Source organism: Sphaeramia orbicularis, chromosome 4, assembly GCF_902148855.1.
Source record: "Sphaeramia orbicularis chromosome 4, fSphaOr1.1, whole genome shotgun sequence".
Classification (NCBI taxonomy): domain Eukaryota; kingdom Metazoa; phylum Chordata; class Actinopteri; order Kurtiformes; family Apogonidae; genus Sphaeramia; species Sphaeramia orbicularis.
Genome location: NC_043960.1, coordinates 28323 through 48292, shown reverse-complemented (window position 1 = coordinate 48292; position 19970 = coordinate 28323). Strand labels below are relative to the sequence as shown.

General features: G+C 39.8%; 1 protein-coding gene across 1 annotated transcript in view; it reads right to left on the bottom strand.

The window, feature by feature from the left end:
• The window catches only part of LOC115417988 (FRAS1-related extracellular matrix protein 1-like), a 106906-nt gene that overhangs the window by 63709 nt on the left and 23227 nt on the right, over positions 1 to 19970 (bottom strand). The window contains 9 exon segments of the mRNA XM_030132255.1: positions 1079 to 1273; positions 1353 to 1605; positions 2060 to 2153; positions 3820 to 4028; positions 5674 to 5841; positions 7014 to 7104; positions 7193 to 7389; positions 10763 to 10905; positions 12109 to 12453. Of these exon segments, the coding sequence (XP_029988115.1) occupies positions 1079 to 1273; positions 1353 to 1605; positions 2060 to 2153; positions 3820 to 4028; positions 5674 to 5841; positions 7014 to 7104; positions 7193 to 7389; positions 10763 to 10905; positions 12109 to 12453 (1695 nt within the window).

Genomic DNA, 19970 nt, shown 5'->3' with positions numbered 1-19970 from the left:
ATCTAGAGCACTACGCTGTCCACATGCATGTGCACTGGTGGTCCCTAGAATCTCCAAAGTAGGATGGGGGCCAGAGCCTTCAGCTATCACGCTCCACGATTGTGGACCCACCTCCTGCCTCGGTCCAGGAGTCAGACACCCTCTGCCTTTTAAGAGGAGGTTCAAAACGGTCCTTTTTGATGAATCTTATAGTTAGTGCAGCTCAGGCTGATCTGAGTTCTGCTGCTATAGTGTTAGACTGATGGACACTGAGCTCTGCTGATACGCCTCCTCCTCTATGACCTCCCTCTCTCTCCTCCCTCCTCCTCTATGACCTCCTCTCTGCTCCCCTTTCCTCCCTGACCTTTTCTCTCCTAATTTTCTCTTCTATTTACGCCCCAGTGAATACATGTTACGTGACTTGACTTCATTCCCTGGAGTATCTGTGCTTTATGACCTCACAGGTTTTCCCTGGATCCTCACAGGTTTTCCCTGGATCATCACCGGTTTTCCCAGGATCATCACAGGTTTTCCAAGGATCATCACAGGTTTTCCCAGGATCATCGAAAGTTTTCCCAGGATCATCACAGGTTTCCCAGGATCCTCACAGGTTTTCCCTGGATCCTCTCTGGACCTGCTGCTGTGTCCTGCCTCTCTCCTCCTTCATCATCATCACTCACGTATCCATATAGTTATGATAGTGTTTATTATACAGTTCCATAGATGTTCCAGTTCAATTTTCTGTGCATCAACTGCATCCATGTCTCTCCCCTCTCCCCCAGTCTCTCTCTGTTTCTATCGTTCTCTCTTTTCTCCTCCTTTACTGTCACCCCTCACTAGTGTTTGCTCCTGGAGGATTCTGTTGATTTCTGTAAATTGGCTTCAGTCTGGTTTTGACCAACTCTATATGTAAAGTGTCATGAGATAACTTTTGTTATGATTTAGCGCTATATAAATAAAATTTGATTGATTTGATTGATAAGTATTAAGTAGTAAAGTATGTTAATAACATTGTATAATATTAAAAAATTCCCTAAAATGATCATCACAGGGTTTAGAATACAGAGTTATGACGTTGTGCTGCAGCTGTTCATCTTACCCAAAGTGACTGCAGGGACTTTGTTGTTGACAGGAAGAACAGTGATGTTGAGGTCATACACAGGAAGTGTGCCGTGCAGCGGTACAGGTGGAGGCGGGGCATCTCCATGGCAACAGCTGTCCGTCCCTCCAGCCTCCCCGTCAGAGATGATGAGGGTGACTGTATCGAACACCGGCTGAGGGCCGATCTCTCCACCTTTAAGACAAACACAGACATGTCACCAGGTTTACCCGTGTTCCCTAAACGCATCCCGAGGTCCCATGATGCCCCTCACCTGTATGGGCGTAGTAGATGTGGCCCTGCAGCAGGTCCTGCTGGGAGAACTTATCTACGGGAAGCCCCGCCCTCTGCAGCTCCCCCCAACCGGGAGTTCGGGCCAACATGTAGGTGAGCCTGGAGTCGTCGCTGTCCCGGTCCGTGGCCGACAGGTAGTCCACCGTCACCTGGACCCGCCCCCCCTCCTCACAGCTCAGCTCCCCCCGCAGACCCCCACCCAGCTGAGGAGGCTCGTCGTTCATCGGGAGAATCTGAGGACGACGACAAAGACATTTATGAGGAGTGTAAATCCTTGGATGGAGTCGATAGGTTCAGCTGCGACTGCATCAAGTCCAGTATCACAGCTATTTATTTATTCATTCATCAGTTATTTTTTCTGCTTTTTTCAAACCAGTTCAAGTCCCTCCTCATATACACAACAAATTTACTAACCAGCAAAAAAGATTGAGATTAAAAATCTCGTTTGCGAAAAAAAAAAAGACAATACCTTATTATATGGTGTTAGTTCTCCAACACCTATGATAAAATTATAAACTGAATGATTTATGCTCTGATATCGACAATAACTGATAACCATAAATGTTGAAGAGTTGACAGAACTTCCACAAGAGCCAAGTTTGTTCAGTTTGACTCCACACAAACTAAAAGGAGAAGTAATTGTTCAAAGGATGGATGTGGTTGAGGACATCAGCGGTCGACACTCACCTGGATCGGCAGGACGACGTCAGCGGCGTTCACACCGTCTGTCACCCTCAGACTGACCTCATCCTCCGTCGTCTCCGAGTCATCATGGATGTACCTGAAACAAGACGAGAAACAAGACGTGAAAAAAACACAACATGTAAAATTTAAATGACTTTTTTCTTTATTTTGTCCTTTTTGTTCATTTTGTCTTTTTCGGTCAGTTTTGTTCATTTTTGCTGATGCTGATGTTTGTCGGTTGGACCGGTGTACCATCACTTACCTCGGTTTTCTTTCTACAGTTTTTAAATTATCTATCATCAACTCCATTTGTATAAATTTTATTATTTTGTTATTTTTGTTCATTTTGTTGCTTATTTACATTTATTTTTCATCATTTCTGTTCTATCGATCTATCTACAGTAGCTTTGTAATTTTATTTTCTGAATTTGTTTTATTTCATCTTTGGAGTATTTATCAACCAAGAACCATTGAATTTTATATGATCCACCCAGTATTTCCCATTATCAATATCCTTTATTCAAGCGGCTGGGTGCCTACATCTATGGTTGTAGTCAGCATCATGACTCTTATAATTATTGTGGCTATCATGTTTATCATAATTTATTCATAAATTAAGATATGAACAAGAAAAAGGTGAATCAAATCTATAATAAAAGCTAAGTGGCCTCTGTGTGCATATGTGTGTGTGTGTGCACCCAGGGATTCACACTAAATCTGTACAGAGCTGACTGTTGCAGTTTGTCACACTTATGTATTTCTGGTCAAGGAAGACAGTAGCAAAAACGGCAAGTTGATAGAACCAATATTTTGGGAGATATTAGTAATTTTGAATACAACAGCCTTAAAATCACGTTGTTATGCCCAGAACACTTTGGCAGTGACTACTGGATAAATGCAGTACACCATGCACTAATACACAACAGCATAAAAACTACCACATCTAGAACCTGTGGATCCACACGGGTCAACGGGCTAGTAATGATATGAATGGTAGTAGGAGGTAATCCTACATGTTTTTATGTGGAAAATAAAATGAATATGGCAAAATAGCATAGTTAAAAAAAAAGAAACTTGAGCTGTGATTTAAAACAGCAGTAAATAAAGACAGTAACATAATGGGGAATTCTCTGCATCATTTTGCGTTGGTGCTGTAAACTTGAAAATGTCTAAAATGCAATGAGAGGTTGTGTCAGAAGATGGAAAAACTGTCCACGCAGAGAACTAACCCACTCCTACATCCACATTAAATCCCGATTTCCTGCCTGAACATGTTTCCTGTTGGGTTTAGTCATTCATGATTCTGCGGGTGCAGCGACGTGGACTCTGTAAACAGCAAATCCACTCAAATCAGAGCGGGTGCATACACTTTACTGTGGCGTGGACACTTTACTGTGGCGTGGACACTTTACTGTGGCGTGGACACTTTACTGTGGCGTGGATACTTCCTGCATGTATACAGGCTAATCTGATTTATTCCATTCTTTTACGTCTGTGCATGTGTAAAACAATTAAAACTGTAAAAAACTGAAGTTATGTAGTCAAACGTGAACAGAAGACAATAACAGGAAGTTTGAGTCGACCATCATTAGGTTTTTACGAACTCCGAAAGAAATCCGATAATGGACTGGAGAGCATCTAAACCAGGGTTTAGGATTATCGGATTTCTTAAGTGCATGTAAATGCATCAGATCTGATTATTCCAATTATGTGATTACTAACAGTCATCAGATATTTATGGTCTTGTAAACGGGCTTACTGACCGGACCCGGAGTCCTCTCAGGTCCTGCAGGGTGAATCCGTCTCCCTGCAGCAGAGTCTGGCCCTGCAGCTCCAACCGGCCGTGGAGCGCCGTCTTCTGGACCTCCACCCTCAGCGCCTCCTCTAGGCTGTCCCGGTCCCGAACCAGGAGGTGTTCCTCGGTCACAAAGGCCCCTCCGCCCTCCTCCACCCTCAGCAGGTTGGTGAACATCTGGAAAACACGGGAAGCTTTCTGTCAGAACGTGGACAAATCATACAAACCTGGAAGAAAAAAACAGGACCAATGTCCCTGTATCTCATCAGCATGTTCTGTCAGGAATCAATGACAAGTGGAATTTGGTACTTTCACTGGAGGAGAACTCGACTAATTCAATCAAAGTCCATATATGACTTCTATCAGTGATCAATACAAACTATATTTATATCTGTAACCATTTACAAGTTATAAACCATCAAAATATGGACCATTATATAAGTAAAGGCACATTTTCAATATTTCAAAAATTCGCCACAAATTCAAAACATACAACAGCATTTCTGCTGGTAAGGTTTTACTGTGGCGGTGCACCACGGCAAAATCTTTGCTGCCACACCATACACATGATACAAAAAATCATCACCCTGGCATTAGACTTATTATATATATGTATAATATATAATAGTCCTACTATTTTCAATAAGAAGCCGTGCACGCTCTGTGCCACTGTACAATTTTTACCCCCGTATTTTTTTTTTTTACCCCCTAAGAATTATGCACATGCTCCAAATTGTCAGGCATGTGCAACCACATTCTTCTTGATGTTAACATCCAGTAGTGAAACCTGTCGTACTGAATTTACCCTGTTCATTAATCATGTACTATAGTAAATTTTACATTATTTGGATATTCAAAACTACACAGTTAATGAGGGTAAAAATGATACGGGTGTAAAACCAGCAAGCAGTATGCTGTACCAGATTTACTCACATGGTGCACATGTGCGAAAACACCAGAAGTACTAAACTAATACGGGGGTAAAAATTGTATGAGACACGGCACCTTTCTGAGGTAATCTCTTGAGGTAATCAGAAGAAGCGAGTGAATGGATTTTTTTTCTTCACTGAGTAGGCCCACTTATTGCATAAACAGGACAGAAACCAGCCACCCCCCTCCCACTGATGACACACCATCACACCTAGAGATCAATTCCACAGGAAACACTGTAAAATATATCAAAACTGTGAACAAACTTTGGAAACACTAGTCACTTTTCCATTGGACATCTGCGCAAAACTTTACTGATATTTACTAAATGTCGAAAAAACACAAGTGCGTAATGTCAGTTTTTCTATTAAATCACAAATGCGATGATTTGTTTATTTATTATCGGGAGATGACATGAGAAGTCATTCCATAAACATAGTGACAATCGTGAATATCTCGTACTAAATTAAAAAACGATTGGGTTTCCTGGTGTGTCCACACATACTGCAACATGTTTCTTCTTCTTCTTCACTTGTTGTGACGTTCGTCAACATCCGGTTTTTTTTATTCACCTGACTAGTTGCGAAAAAAGGTCTTTCCATTGCAGTTTTGCATGATATACCATTTGCACTACGCCCGATAAACCACCTCTTGCTAGCGCAAAAACTTTTAATAAAAAAATGAGACTTTTGGCAAAATTGTCGTTTTTCCATCAGGTAAATTTTTATGCCCAAGTTATATTTGCGCAGTTTGAGGGTCAATGGAAAAGCGACTGTTGTCCCAAGGAAGACACATGGATAAAATGAAGACGAAGACACCAGAAACAGCGCCTTCACAGCAGCTCATGGCGTATAAACACAGAGGGGGACTGGGTGTGTGTTTGACCTCTGACCTCTGGCGTCTGGTCGTCCACGGGGGTGACGGTGATGTTGAAGACCAGATCTGAGACAGTGCCCCCGTGGTGGTCGCTGACGGAGAAGACGAACTGGATGAAGAGTGGATCGGGGCCGATGTCCTCCACCGGGGGCATGAAGGCCACTTTCATGTGGTTCACTGCATGCTGAGAAATCACAAGACATGGTTACGAGAAGGCTCTTTCTTAGTTTATTTTATATCTAGAGTTTGATCAATATGAGTTTTTCAGAACTGATATACTGATTATTAGAGACAAAAGAAAACTGACAAAAAGAATATTATTTGAAATAACACAAAGTTTGACACAAAACTTGGCTGAAATTGCTTGAAACTGACAAGTCAAATGAAACAAATCTCTACTGTGACTTTTGACAATGATAATAAAAAAAACTCACAGTAAATAAGCACGCTTCTCTTAAATCCCGTGCTCTGTAACCAATCAGATCAGACCAGTGCAGCTAAATCAGAGTCTGAGTAGAACATTTTTACTACTTTTACTTTTTACTGGATATCAGACACAACAAAAGGACTGAAAAATGACAATATCAGATGCAATAAACATCCACATTTCATGGTGTCACTGTTGTTTTATTGCTGTTTAAGGCTAGTTTCTCTATTTAATAAAATATCTGATTTGTTTTGGTGAAAAAAACATTTATGCACTGCCTTTATTTCAAGTCTTTTTAGTTACAATCAGATGCGGCTGTTGTTTTTGCATCATAATGTTTGTGCAGTACATTGTGTGTGGACAGACAGACATGACAGACAAAGATGAACTGAAATGATCTTGGTGGCCAAAGGTCAAAGTGAGCATGACCTTTGACCTTTTGGTTGCCAAAGTATTTTCACTTCATCCTTGAGTCTGAATGAATGTCTGATCTAACTAATGAAATATGATACTATGTTCATGACAGTGGACGGACATGACAAGGATGAACTGAAAAAATGTTGGTAGGCCAAAGGTCATACTCACTTTGACCTTTGGCCTACCAAAATATTTCCACTCCATCCTTGACTCTATTTGATGATACTGTGTTCATGAGAATGGATGGGAAAATGTTGGTGGTCAAAGGTGTCAAAACTGAGCTTTACCAAAAAAAATACTGGAGAAAAAAATACTGGAAAAAAATCTAAATCTTACCGATTGTATTCTTCTCATTTCTAGTCCAAATATAAAAATATAAAAGTTACTCTTTAGGGGGTTATGTCTTATTTTAGGTGTGATGAGACATTTTGACTAGAAATGAGAAAAATACACTGTGTAAGATTTGGATTTTTGCAGTGTAGAAATATCTGAGGACCCCCAAACAAACTCACCTGTGTGAAGGACTTCAGGACCGGGACCATGTGGTCTTTCTTCATGGCGTTGGTGGTGTCTGTGTAAAACAGTCGTCCTGCATCCATGAGCCTGAAACAGAGAAAAACCTCACATCGTTTCCCAGAGGACAGAATAAAAGCATGGGGCAGATCACCTCCAGAGCTTCACCTCCCCTTACCCAGGATGCACTGGGCTGAAGCAGGGCTGGGTGATGACGTAGGTCAGGTCGGCGTCTGGATGCTCTCTGTCCACGAAGTGCAGATGAGCGTGGGTGACATAAACCACCTCGGTCTCCTTCACCGTTAGAGAGCGAACGCTGCCGGAAACTTCCACCGGCAGCTGGTCTTTAACCGGGAAAACATGGACCACCACCGTCTGGATGCAGAGAGGACAGAAAACAGCTTTAACCGGCATGAGAAGGCAGACACGCCAACATTATTGTGACATTATTTATAATCAGTCTGTAACTTATGACTAACCAGGTCCTGTTTTAGAGAATTAATGAGTCTATTTTAGAGCAGAAATAAGAAAGTATGACCAATGTCCCTGTATGAAGAGAGGTGATTGACACGCACATCCAGAAAATGACAGGTATGCAGGATCCCAAAAAAAAATGTATGAAAAAAATAAAGGAAGGTCCGCACAACCTGTGAGCTCCCAAAGAATTTATTAAACAATGTGACGTTTGGGGCCGAGGCCCTTCATCAAACTGAGGACAAATAGGATTACACAGGTGTTTTATATAGTGTCTAATCACAGTATCACGTGACATGCAATACACGTCAAGTTAGAAAAGCAAACAAAATGTAAACTTTTCGAACATACAATCAATCAATCATAAAAAGTCCACAGTCAAATGTTCCAAATGTCCACAAATACAGTGATCCAGCTGCTTTCAACTCAAGTTGAAAAAAATCATCACCCTGGCATTAGATTTATTATACATATGTAAAATATATAATAGTCCTACTATTTTCACTAAGAAGCCGTGCGCGCTCTGTGCCACTGTACAATGTTTACCCCCGTATTTTTTTTTTTTACCCCCTAAGAATTATGCACATGCTCCACGCGCAACCGCATTCTTTTCGATGTAAACATCCTGTAGTGAAACCTGTCGAGTCAAGTTAAAGCAGCTGGATCACTGTATTTGTGGACATTTGGAACATTTGACTGTCGACTTTTTGTGACTGATTGTATGTTCGAAAAGTTTACATTTTGTTTTGCTTTTCTAAGATGATGTATATTTCAATGTCCCTGTATGTCAGCGTCATGTTCTGTCTGAATCAATCCCAGTTGGATTTGTGAGGTTGTCTGGTTCTGTCTCTATGTTCCAGTCCTGTGTTCTGGATGCAGATCAATCTACCTATAGAAGTGGGCGGGACTTTCACTGGAGGAGAACTCAACTAATTCAATCACAGTCCATATATGACTTCTATCAGTGATCAACAGGAACTATGTTTATATCTGTAACCATATACATGTTAGAAACCTTCAAAATATGAACCATTGTAAGTAAAGGTGCATTTTCAGTATTTCAAATATTCATCAAAACTTCATGAGGAGAAATCCTTTTTTTTTTTTTTTGCTCAAGCTTAAAAAGTTTGATTCATATAAACAAAACAATAGAACATTTAAAATCATAGTCATGGATTAAAAAAAAATAAATAAAAATCAATGTTGAAAAAGTACATATATGACTTCTATCAGTGATCAATAGTAAATATGTAGGATACATGTAACCATTCACATGTTATAAATATTCAAAATATGGATTAAAATATTTCAAAAATTCATAAAAAAATTTGAAAATCAACCTAACTCACAATTGTGAAAAATCTTTGCAGACACTGTCCCAAGGAAGACAGATATAAAATTTGGAATGACCAGTAGTTTTTAAGAAATTGCAAACGAAGACGACGGGGATAACACAGATGACAATGAAGACGATGCTAGACACAGCACCTTCACAGTGGCTCATGGCCTGTCGAGCGGAGAGATAAAAAGGAAAATGTTGGTTCCATCTTTTCTGATTCAAAGATTTCTTTATCTTTAAGTTATTCCTTTTATAAAATTACCACATTTAAAACAGCACTGCTTTTTTTTTTTACATTTATGTGACCCCTGGTCAGGTCCAGCTGCTCTGTTGCTGATTTTCATGATTTATCAGAGCAGTTTTAGCTCATTTTTGCACGTTTTATAGATTAAACCAGTGGTTCCCAACCTTTTTTGGCTCATGACCACATTTTAACTTCACAAATTTCTAGCGACCCCACACATTCAAAACTGAGACCTTTTTTTTTTTGATAAAATTTGTTTTTGATCATGTAATTGTTTGCCATACTATGTTGCAAATAAAGGTTAAGGTTAGAGCCATTTTTTGTGCTTCAGTTAAAAACTCATATTTATATTTGATTTATTATTAATAATTTATGTATATTATATGAATGTCGAGTAATAATAGTATAAGTCTTGATATCACTGTGTGATGCAATCGTATTGGCTGCTAAGATTATAAAAACGTAAAGAAAGAAAAGCAGAACCAGAAGCCTGAAGCCTGGAGCATCACAGTCTTTTGACCGTCATGTCATTTAATTTAGAAATTGATCTTTTGTTTGTACCAATCTAAGTTTTAAGTAAAGACCGCAAACAGAGAAGTTGGATTCCAGACGTTTTGTTAACTGATACGTGTCGCGAACAGAAGAACTCCGAGGTTCACGGCTAGTGAGTTATACGCTGCACTCACAGTTAATGTTAGAGGACATTTAGTCTGTATAATGTCTATTATTGTGGACAGAGGCAGTAAATCCAGGTGTAGATTACTGCACAAAGGCTCAGGATCTGTCCAGTCAGTCCAGCTGGGATTTACAAGGAGGACAATTAATACTGAACAAACAAGAACTGAAACTATGAATTATGAAAGAGCTGCAGCATCTGAAACTGACCACAATGAACATCTGACACAGAAACAGAAGCACAGCGCTGCAGTTTCAGCTTCAGTTTGTCTTTTATGGATTGGGATTGTTTCTCTCAACTCGCATTATATTTTTATTAGTAATTTTATTTTATCTTTTTCATCAATTACTAGAAATTTCAGGCGACCCCATCTGAATTCCAGGCAACCCCAAGTGGGATCCCGACCCCAAGGTTGAAAAACTGTGGATTAAACTATTAGAGGTGTTAATGTTTCCTCTTAATTAATGGAAACTTTTCTTTTTTCAGATTTTTTTAAGATTAAGATTAGGATCAGGTTAAGATCCTTTTATTGTCAGTATGCAGTACATGCACCACACACTAAAATTTAACTTCTGCTTTTAACCCACCACTAGAACATGGAGGAACACACCACACATCCACACACTGCAGACAAGGAGCAGCAGGCTTGCCATATCAGATGCCCAGGGAGCTAATGGGGGGGTTAAGTGCCTTGCTCAAGGGCACATCAGCCAACAACTTTTTCTGCCAGTCCGTGAAATCGAACTGGCAACCTTTCAGTCACAAGCCAGACAAAACTTACAAAACTTCTAATGAAATCAAACAGTGTAAGAATTATAAAACTTTTACAAAACCTCCAGTGGCCAATATATAACAGTTACTTCTACTTTTGCTGATAATCCATCTAAGTAATATTCTAAAGGCAGTATTTTTATTGTGGATCTGAGTATTTTTTCCACTAACAAATTAAATAATTCATCTGGAAAACAGCTGAAACCAGAACAGAGATGACAGCTGGACGTGTTACTTTGCGTACATATGTTTGGGAGAGGTTTGGCGGCTCGTGGCTGTCGGACAGCGTGAAGTCAAAGGCGTCCTCGAAGCGTTCATCTCCTGAGTGCTGGTAGAAGATCTGACCCTGGATCAGGTCTCTCTGCAGGAAACTGTCCACTGAAACTCCTGTGTCATCACAAAAGACAAAAAATAATATGAAACCTACAGAAGTCTGTGATGAAGAAACAGATTTTAATCACCATTTAAGGTATTTATAGGACAAAACTGTCTGATAATCATCTATTCATGTCATTATGATGGTGGAAAGTAAAGATCAGACATAAAACTGAATGACAAGGAATGAATAAACGCATATTTTAGTTCTTTTTTGTGAAAGAACCGAACTTTTTTTGTCTTATACACAAGTTGTACTTCTTTTTTTCATGATGTGAAGGTAACAAACCTTGTTTTCATTCTTGATCTGTTGTTGATCTGGTTTTTACATTCAATTTCAATTCAATTCAGTTTTATTTGTAGAGCCCTATATCACAGCTAGGTTGTCTCTTTAAAGAATTAGTTGGATATGAAACTAAACAACAGTCAAATAAACAGTACATCTAATTTGACATGGATAACATTTTTTTCTCATGATAATGTGTTTTTATTTTATTTCAAGTTTACAAAACGTATTGCTTTTTCAGGTAAATGGATAATTATTTCATTATATTGAGATAAATTTCATATTTTGTGATATGTTGAGATTGCAAAGCTTGTTTTTCTCCCGATAATGACATAATTATTTTGTTCTCAATGGAATACAAATTGTTTTCTCATGATAAGGTTAAGTATGGAGTATTCTGATATTTTGAGAGTATGTTCTCTTGATAATAAGCTCACTGACTCATGAAAACTGCTTAATTCTGAAGGTATTCTGAGAACACAAAGCTGTTTTTCTCTTCATAATGTGATAATTATTTTATTATCTGTGTCATAAAAGTGACTAAAAATTAAAATTGAAAGAAATCAAGAAAAAAAACTGGGCTGTTTTGTTGTTTGACTCGTAAATGAAAGAAGAAAATAGAAAATAGTTTGCATTTACGTTTCAGTGCTCCTCAAGAGTTTATCAGGTCATTTTGTGATATACAAAAGTTTCTTGCAATAACTTAATTCTCATTATGTAGAAATAACAAACCTTCTTTTCTCGTTACGGAGCGAATTTCTGACAAGAAAATCACATTTTTCAAAATAACATTTTTTCTAAAGATATTAAGAGAAATTTACCAATCTTCTACAAGATATTACGGTGTATTACCCTATGATATTAATTAATCTGTCAGTTGAGAAAAATAATTATCTTTTTCTCTCAAATCAAGCTGACTCCGCCTTCACCTGCGTCGTAGGCGGAGCTCTTCCGGACCAGTTGACCCACTCGGGGAGGTGACACCACCTGGAAGAGGATGTAGTCGTCGCTGGAGTCCAGATCGGACGCCATCAGCATGTACTCCTCCAGCCGAACGGCCCCGCCCTCCTGGACCTCCACCGCCACGTTGTTGATGAGGAACGGCGGTGAGTCGTCTTTGGGCAGGATGTTGATGGGGAACTTGTGGCGAATATTGTGACGGCCGTCGCTGATGCGGAAGACGATGTGGTCGCGCGTGGTGTCGCTGTCGGAGTGATGGTAGACGACCACGCCCTCCCTCAGGTCTCGAACGCGGAACATGAAGGCCTTCCCACCTGTCAACCAATCACAGCTGCTCATTTCTCTGCCGCTATTGGTCATCGTTTCAGAATTTTATTTTATTTTTTTAAATCACAGTTAATGACAGTGATATAAGTATCTCAGAAATATCTCAACATATTTACAATTTTCAGTACAAGGGGCAATGACAAAGCTCCAAAACGATGCCAATGCGGAAGCAACTTAAGGTTGTAACACCACTAATGGCCACTAGGGGTTACTTTCAAAAAGCCCTGCCTTTGCAGACTTACACAGAACTTCTCTGTTGAAATACGAAGTCAATATTTTCATACCAGGAGTCGTTCTGGTTTCTTTTCATCACCTGAACCCCTAATGAGTGATTCACACCATTTTTAACCCAAAAAGACCCAAACATCCACCTTTAACCTAAACCATCTACTGATGTAACTGTTTAATACCTGTTTATCCCTTAATCCTATCAATACATGTAAATCATTGATTTAAAATACAGTTCTTCATCTTTTCATGGTCATCAGATATGACCCATTTGGATGTTTAGAGGCTCTATAGTTACCGTGGAAACACTGTCATCGTCTCCAACATTGATTCACCAGTAAAACCCATGGAGTTGGAACAGTGACAGTGGATGGAAACAGTGGGTTGATGTTCAGCTACAAAATTAATTTGGAAAGTGCCGGAAAAGTAACACTGGGTCCTTATGGGTTAAATTTTTACTCTCAGGTCAAAAAACAAGCTTTAACGTTTGTTGGTTTTTGTTTATTTTATTACCTCCACCAGGAGGTATTATTGTGATTGCTTTGCTTTGTGTGTTTGTTTGCGTGTGTTTGTTTGCAGGATAACTCAAAAAGTTCTGGACGGATTTTCATGAAATTTTCAGGAAATGTTGATAATGGCACAAGGAAGAAATGATTCAATTTTGGTGGTGATCGGGGGTGGGGGGCACAACAGATCTGTCTTGGCGGAGGTCTGTGCTCTCCGAGTGCTTTTCTTGTTAAAAATATTTTTCCTTTCGTAATACATAAAATTACAGCTAAATATGTGTCCACTGTTCAGCTTTGTTGGAGAGAATGTGGAGATGTCAATGTAAATCATGCTCATGTCTTTTGGTTTTGCCCTAAACTTGCATCATTCTAGGATCAAGTATATTCAACACTTGTTCAGATACTGGGTTATGCAATCCCTAAAACATGTTTGGGGATGTATTTCAGGTGTATTATTGGTAATAATGTAAGAAAAAATGATAGATATTTGTTTAAAATACTATTAGCAGCCTGTAAAAAGGCTATTACCAAAAACGGTGCAGATTAGAACCACCTACAACTAATGACTGGATACAAACTGTGAATGGAATATTTAAGATGGAGATTCCAACGCATAGACTGAGGACTCAAGAAGAGCAGAGTCAGGATAAATGGAAGAAAAGGACAATTTTCAACATCACACTACTAAAACAATTGTAGGTTTATTATGGTCAAGGTATCTCAAATGCCCCCCTATGTTTGTTTTGTTTTGTAACATACAGAAAATAAGCAAGAAAAATAAATAAATAAATAAATAATACTTTTTCTTTCTTACAGACTCTTTCACTGTAGTTATGGTTAATTATTCCATTAATAAGCTGTAAAATGACTTACACAATGTTTGATGCTTTTTTTTTTAATAAAACAAAGAGAAAAAGATAAAGTTGTCATAATTTATAGGCTATTATTCTATTATTCAGTGATTTTACTGGTCTGGCCCACTTGAGATCAAACTGGGCTGAATGTGGCCCCTGAACTATAACCGCTGCTTTATTAGACTATGTGATTTACACCCCTCAGTCTTTGTCGCTGTATAAACCTGCCGCTAAATATTCCTAACAGGTCGTTTTGGTCCAGGAACGTGGATCCGAACTGGTGAGCTGTTGGACAGAAGATGAAAACTTGTGTGTCCTACATTAATGAAATGTAGGCCGGGTCCATCTGGCAGCTCAGCGCTGCTGGCTGGCCTTCCTCACTCCGCCTCGCTGTACTTCGTGCTCGCGCTAACAGCAGAGTGTCACATGACTGGCGGCCTACTGGAGGACATGTGTTGTTGTCAGCGGAAAGCTTCGCACTTTGATTCAATTACAGCCTCCAACACATGCGCTGTTTTTCTCCCATTGTCACTTGGAAATAACAAGTTTCTCTTAGCGCCTTCAGGCACCGCGAGGCGTTGGCTGCGGTTTGTGCTGTGAACACCGGTGGGGTAAAACATGGCGTCCTTCCCGGTGGCCGCCAGCGCTTGCCAGGATGGGGCTTCCTGTCTCCGTGCGCATGCCAGAGAGACAGAAGGGCAAGGTCAGCAGACAGATTGAGAGACGAGCGGTCGCGAGCCCCAAACTCATTAGCAACTTTACCGAGGGGGAACCGGCTACTGGTCCAAGTGATGGAAACAACTTGGTAATTGGGCCCAAAGGTGGCGTTGGGCAAGCGGCCATAACGGAGACGACGGGATGGGGAGGACGGTGCCTGTGTGTGTGTGTGTGATGGGACAGGCAGCCGTCCATTTGGCTGAAGGCGTTGGGCCCAGCCTGCAGTGACGCCATCGCCCCTGAGTCGCAGCGTCCAGTGTCAGCGGCGCCTCCTCTGAGACCGATCCACCGCAGACCGGATCCCACAGGCAGGACGACACGCATGTGGGAACCAGAGCCACAGCTTTGGCAACTTCTACAGGTTCACAAAGAGCCAAAGTAAAAAACAGACGGCACAGGAGTTATTACAACGCTGATGTTAAGAGGGTTTCATCAAGACTTTAAATATGTGTAAAATAAAAGCTAAAGTGGATAAATAATGATCAGAGATAAATATAAAAGCCTCAAAAAACTAAATCTATCTAAACTTAATGTGATGCAGATGAATGAAAAATGAAACAAGTACAAATGTCAGTATTAAACTACTAAACCCAAAGTGTTAAAGCCCTTTTAAGATTAATTGGAACCAGGTTCTGGCATCATTTAGACACAGGAGTTTCAACAGCACTCTGATGTTAAAGAGGGTTTTGTGTATGCTTAATAGTGAAAGGAGGAAAAAAAAAAAAAAGGAAAAGCAAAGATAAAGACTTTAAATATGTATAAAATATAATAATATCTATAATAATAAAAGCTAAAAATGACAAAGAATGATCAGAGATTAATAAAAAAGCCTCAAAGAACAAATGAAACAAGTGTGAATGTAAGTATTAAACTACTAAATCTGATTAATTAGAAAAGATTCTTACATCATTTACATTTTAAAGACCAAATACACAGTGCATTAAGTATTGAGCTTCTACAGGTTAACATCGATCCAAATCAAACACAGAAGACACAGGAGTTTCAACAACACTGATGTTAAAGATGGTTTTGTGTACGCTTAATTGTGAAAGGAGGAAAAAAAAAAAAAAAGGAAAAGCAAAGATAAAGACTTTAATATGTGCAATAAAAGCTAAAACATAAATAATGATCAAAATCTATCTCAATTTAATGTAATAAGTGAATGAATTAAAAATGAAACAAGCACAATTTTAAGTATTCAACTACTAAACCTAAAGTGTTATGAATAAATAAGGTTAATATATAACCCATCTTATGTATTTTTCACAGTTAAAGCCCTTTTTCAGATTAATTAGAACCAGCTTCTTGTGCCATTTATATTTTTACAAACAATTTATGCATTGCATTAAGTCCCTGAATCACACCATCAATCGTTGAACGGCGTCTTAGTCTTCTACAGATGAATACAAATCCGAACCAAAAACAGAAGACACAGGAGTTTCAACAGTGCCCTGATGTTCAACAGGGTTAACAGGGAAAGAAGCAGAAAATGAGGAAAAGCTGAGATAATGAGTGTAATATGTACAAAATAAAAGCTAAAAAGGATAAATAATGATCAGAGATAAGATACATCAAATTCAACTTATTGTGATGCAGGTCAAACAGACAAAAAGTAAGTGTGAATGTAAGTATTGAACTAATAAACCCAAAGTGTAATGAACAGATAAGGTTGAAATGTAATGAATTTAAATGAATGTGTATGAAAACTAAATTATTCCAACTTTATTGTATTTCCAGACAAAATATGCATCATGTTAAGTCTCTGAATGACACACAGTAAAATAGAATTGGACCCATTTGTTGTGCTAACATTATTCTGTGTTACAATAACAACTGATTATTTGACTTGTGATAAGACAAAAATACAAGTTAAAAATATCTCAAATCTTAACTTGAAAAGCCTTGTTTAACTTAGTAAATTCTGTCAATGTAACTTCAGTGACAGTTCAAGAGAGTACAGCTCTGCATCATCACATCTGATCTGGGTGATCTAACATCCAAATGCATCACAAACAATTATCAGGTGCCTTTTCCGATCATGAACTTATCGTCACTCTTTTGGGCGTTGTTTCGAAGCTGGGAATATATTTTATAACGCGCATGACACAACAAAGACGACAACAAAGATGACAACGACAAAGACAACAATGAAGATAACAACAACAAAGACGCCAACAAAGACGATGCTGAACATGACGACAAGGACAATAATGACAACAACGAAGACAACAATGAGGAGGACAACAACATAGACAACAACGAAGAAGACGACAACAATAAGACGACAACGACAAAGACGACAACGACAAAGACGACATGAAGAAAACGACAACAATGAGGACGACAACAACAAAGACGACAACGAAGAAGACAACGACAACGAAGACGACAATGACAACAACAAAGACAACAATGAGGAGGATGACAAGAACGACAAAGACGACAACGACAAAGACGACAACGAAGACAAAGACGACAACGACAAAGACGACAACAAAGACGACAAAGACAAAGACGACAACAACAAAGACGACAACCAAGACGACGAAGACAACAACGAAGAGGACAACGACAAAGATGACAACGAAGACGACAACGACAAAGACAACAACAAAGACGACAAAGACGACAATGAAGAGGACAACGACAAAGACGACAACGAAGATGACGAAGGCGACAACGAAGAGGACAACGACAAAGACGACAACTAAGACAAAGACGACAACGACAAAGATGACAATGAAGATGACAAGACAACAATGAGGAAGATGACAACAAAGACAACGACAACAACAAAGATGAAGACAAAGACTTGATGAAGACAACAACAAAGATGACAACAAAGACAATGACAAGATGACAACAGCAAAGACGACAATGAAGACGAAGTTGACAAAGACGATGACAACAACACCAGAGGCAACAACAAAGATGACAACAAAGATGACAAAGACAACAACGAAGATGAAAACACAACAGAGACAAAAAATGAAGACACAACAAAGGCCACCACAAGACCACACAGTGCCTTCATATTGCTCATGTCTTATCGGCCGCTGAACCTAAAAACCAGCTCTGCCAGATTTTTGGTCCAGACCCAGAGTTTGGGACCCACTGGTCTACAGTGATCATACAGTCACTTTTTGGTCCAGACTCAGAGTTTGGGACCCACTGGTCTACAGTGATCATACAGTCACTTTTTGGTCCAGACTCAGAGTTTGGGACCCACTGGTCTACAGTGATCATACAGTCACTTTTTGGTCCAGACTCAGAGTTTGGGAACCCACTGGTCTACAGTGATCATACAGTCACATTTTGGTCCAGACCCAGAGTTTGGGACCCACTGGTCTACAGTGATCATACAGTCACTTTTTGGTCCAGACCCAGAGTTTGGGACCCACTGGTCTACAGTGATCATACAGTCACTTTTTGGTCCAGACTCAGAGTTTGGGACCCACTGGTCTACAGTGATCATACAGTCACTTTTTGGTCCGAACCCAGAGTTTGGGACCCACTGGTCTACAGTGATCATACAGTCACTTTTTGGTCCAGACCAGAGTTTGGGACCCACTGGTCTACAGTGATCATACAGTCACTTTTTGGTCCAGACCCAGAGTTTGGGACCCACTGGTCTACAGTGATCATACAGTCACTAATCTTCCACAGAACCAGTTGGAAACATCCATCCAGTCCCTGTTTGTGCATCTAAAGCTTCCATGAAAGGTTAACTCTGCCGGAGCCCCCGGGGGTGCCTTCATTCCTGCCACCCCTACCACACCCCACCCCCCCACTTGCTGGTAGCATTCAAACCTGTTTGGGGACAGTACATCTGCTGCCTGTGCACGGCGCCATGAAATGGCATAAGTCGCTCCAATCTGCTCCCTCCTGCCTTCGGTCGGAGACAAAGCGTCCGTTTCCCAACGCGCTGGGCTGGAAGGGACAGACGTGGACGGAGAGGCGGCGGCGGCCCCTGGCGAAGCGGCCGCGGCCCCATTTTACACCTGATTAGGAAACACATGCAGGGCCACTAGACATATGCTTCCCCTGCCACACCACAGTCCCTGACGGATGGGCAACACATGGAGCAAAAAGGGCGGAAAAGGCCAGACGAAGCTCTCTGGGAATTCCCAGGGCGCTGCGAGTGTCAGGATACCAGCAGAGGATTACAGCACGACAGATAAGGACGCAGGGGCGGAGTTTCCTAAAAGTAATTCCAATCAGTGCTGGAAAGTAAGTATATGCTTAAGTGTGAGCTACTTTTCTACATGTTCTCAGAGAGCAGGTCCTGGATTCAACTATCGTCCTCTTATAGCAGGGGTGTCCAATCCTGGTCCTCGAGGGCCGGTATCCTGCATGTTTTAGATGTATCCCTCTTCCAACACACCTGATTCAAATGATGAAAAATGATTGAAATGATTTGCACTTTCTTTGCTGCCGTAAACCTGAAATTTCCCCCTGTGGGACTAATAAAGGCATATCTTACCTCTTATTAGTAGGGCTGTGTATCGGCAAGAATCTGGCAATACGATACAAATCACAATACTAGGATCACAATACGATATATCACGATATATCATGATACTGTCAAAAAGCAATTTTTTGTTTGTTTCTTTTTTTGAAATGATTATTTCCCGGAAGAATTGAATTCCAGCAGAAATCTGCACAAATACTAAACACATTTTTATTTGATCCCAACAGGATCTAATGTTCTATCACAAAATGTTCCTGTGTTCAAACTGAAATTCTGTTTTTACAGACATTACAGTTTCAGATCCTGTTCAAATGTTCAGATTCTATTAGTTCAGAACTAACATCAGAACAGGATTTGAGTTCAATCCCACAAAGGAACGAACATCTGCTTCTCTCAGACAGTAAAAAGTGCTTTTAAGATGCTTCAAATAACCATTATTTAATAAACAGTGTTAAATAATAATAAATAAAATATAAACAACAAAGAAAAACCAAAAAACTAAAACAAACCTCCACAATATCTGCGTTTGAATAAATACCTAAAAATATCAATACAGTACTTTTTAATATCGGTACAGTATTGTGAAATGAAATATCGTGATATATTGCAGAACCGATATTTTCTAACAGCCCTACTATTAGACTATGATCCAGCTCTGCAGAAGCCTGATAACAACCGTCAGGTGGACTGAAGAAGGAAACATCCAAAACATGCAGGATACCAGTTCT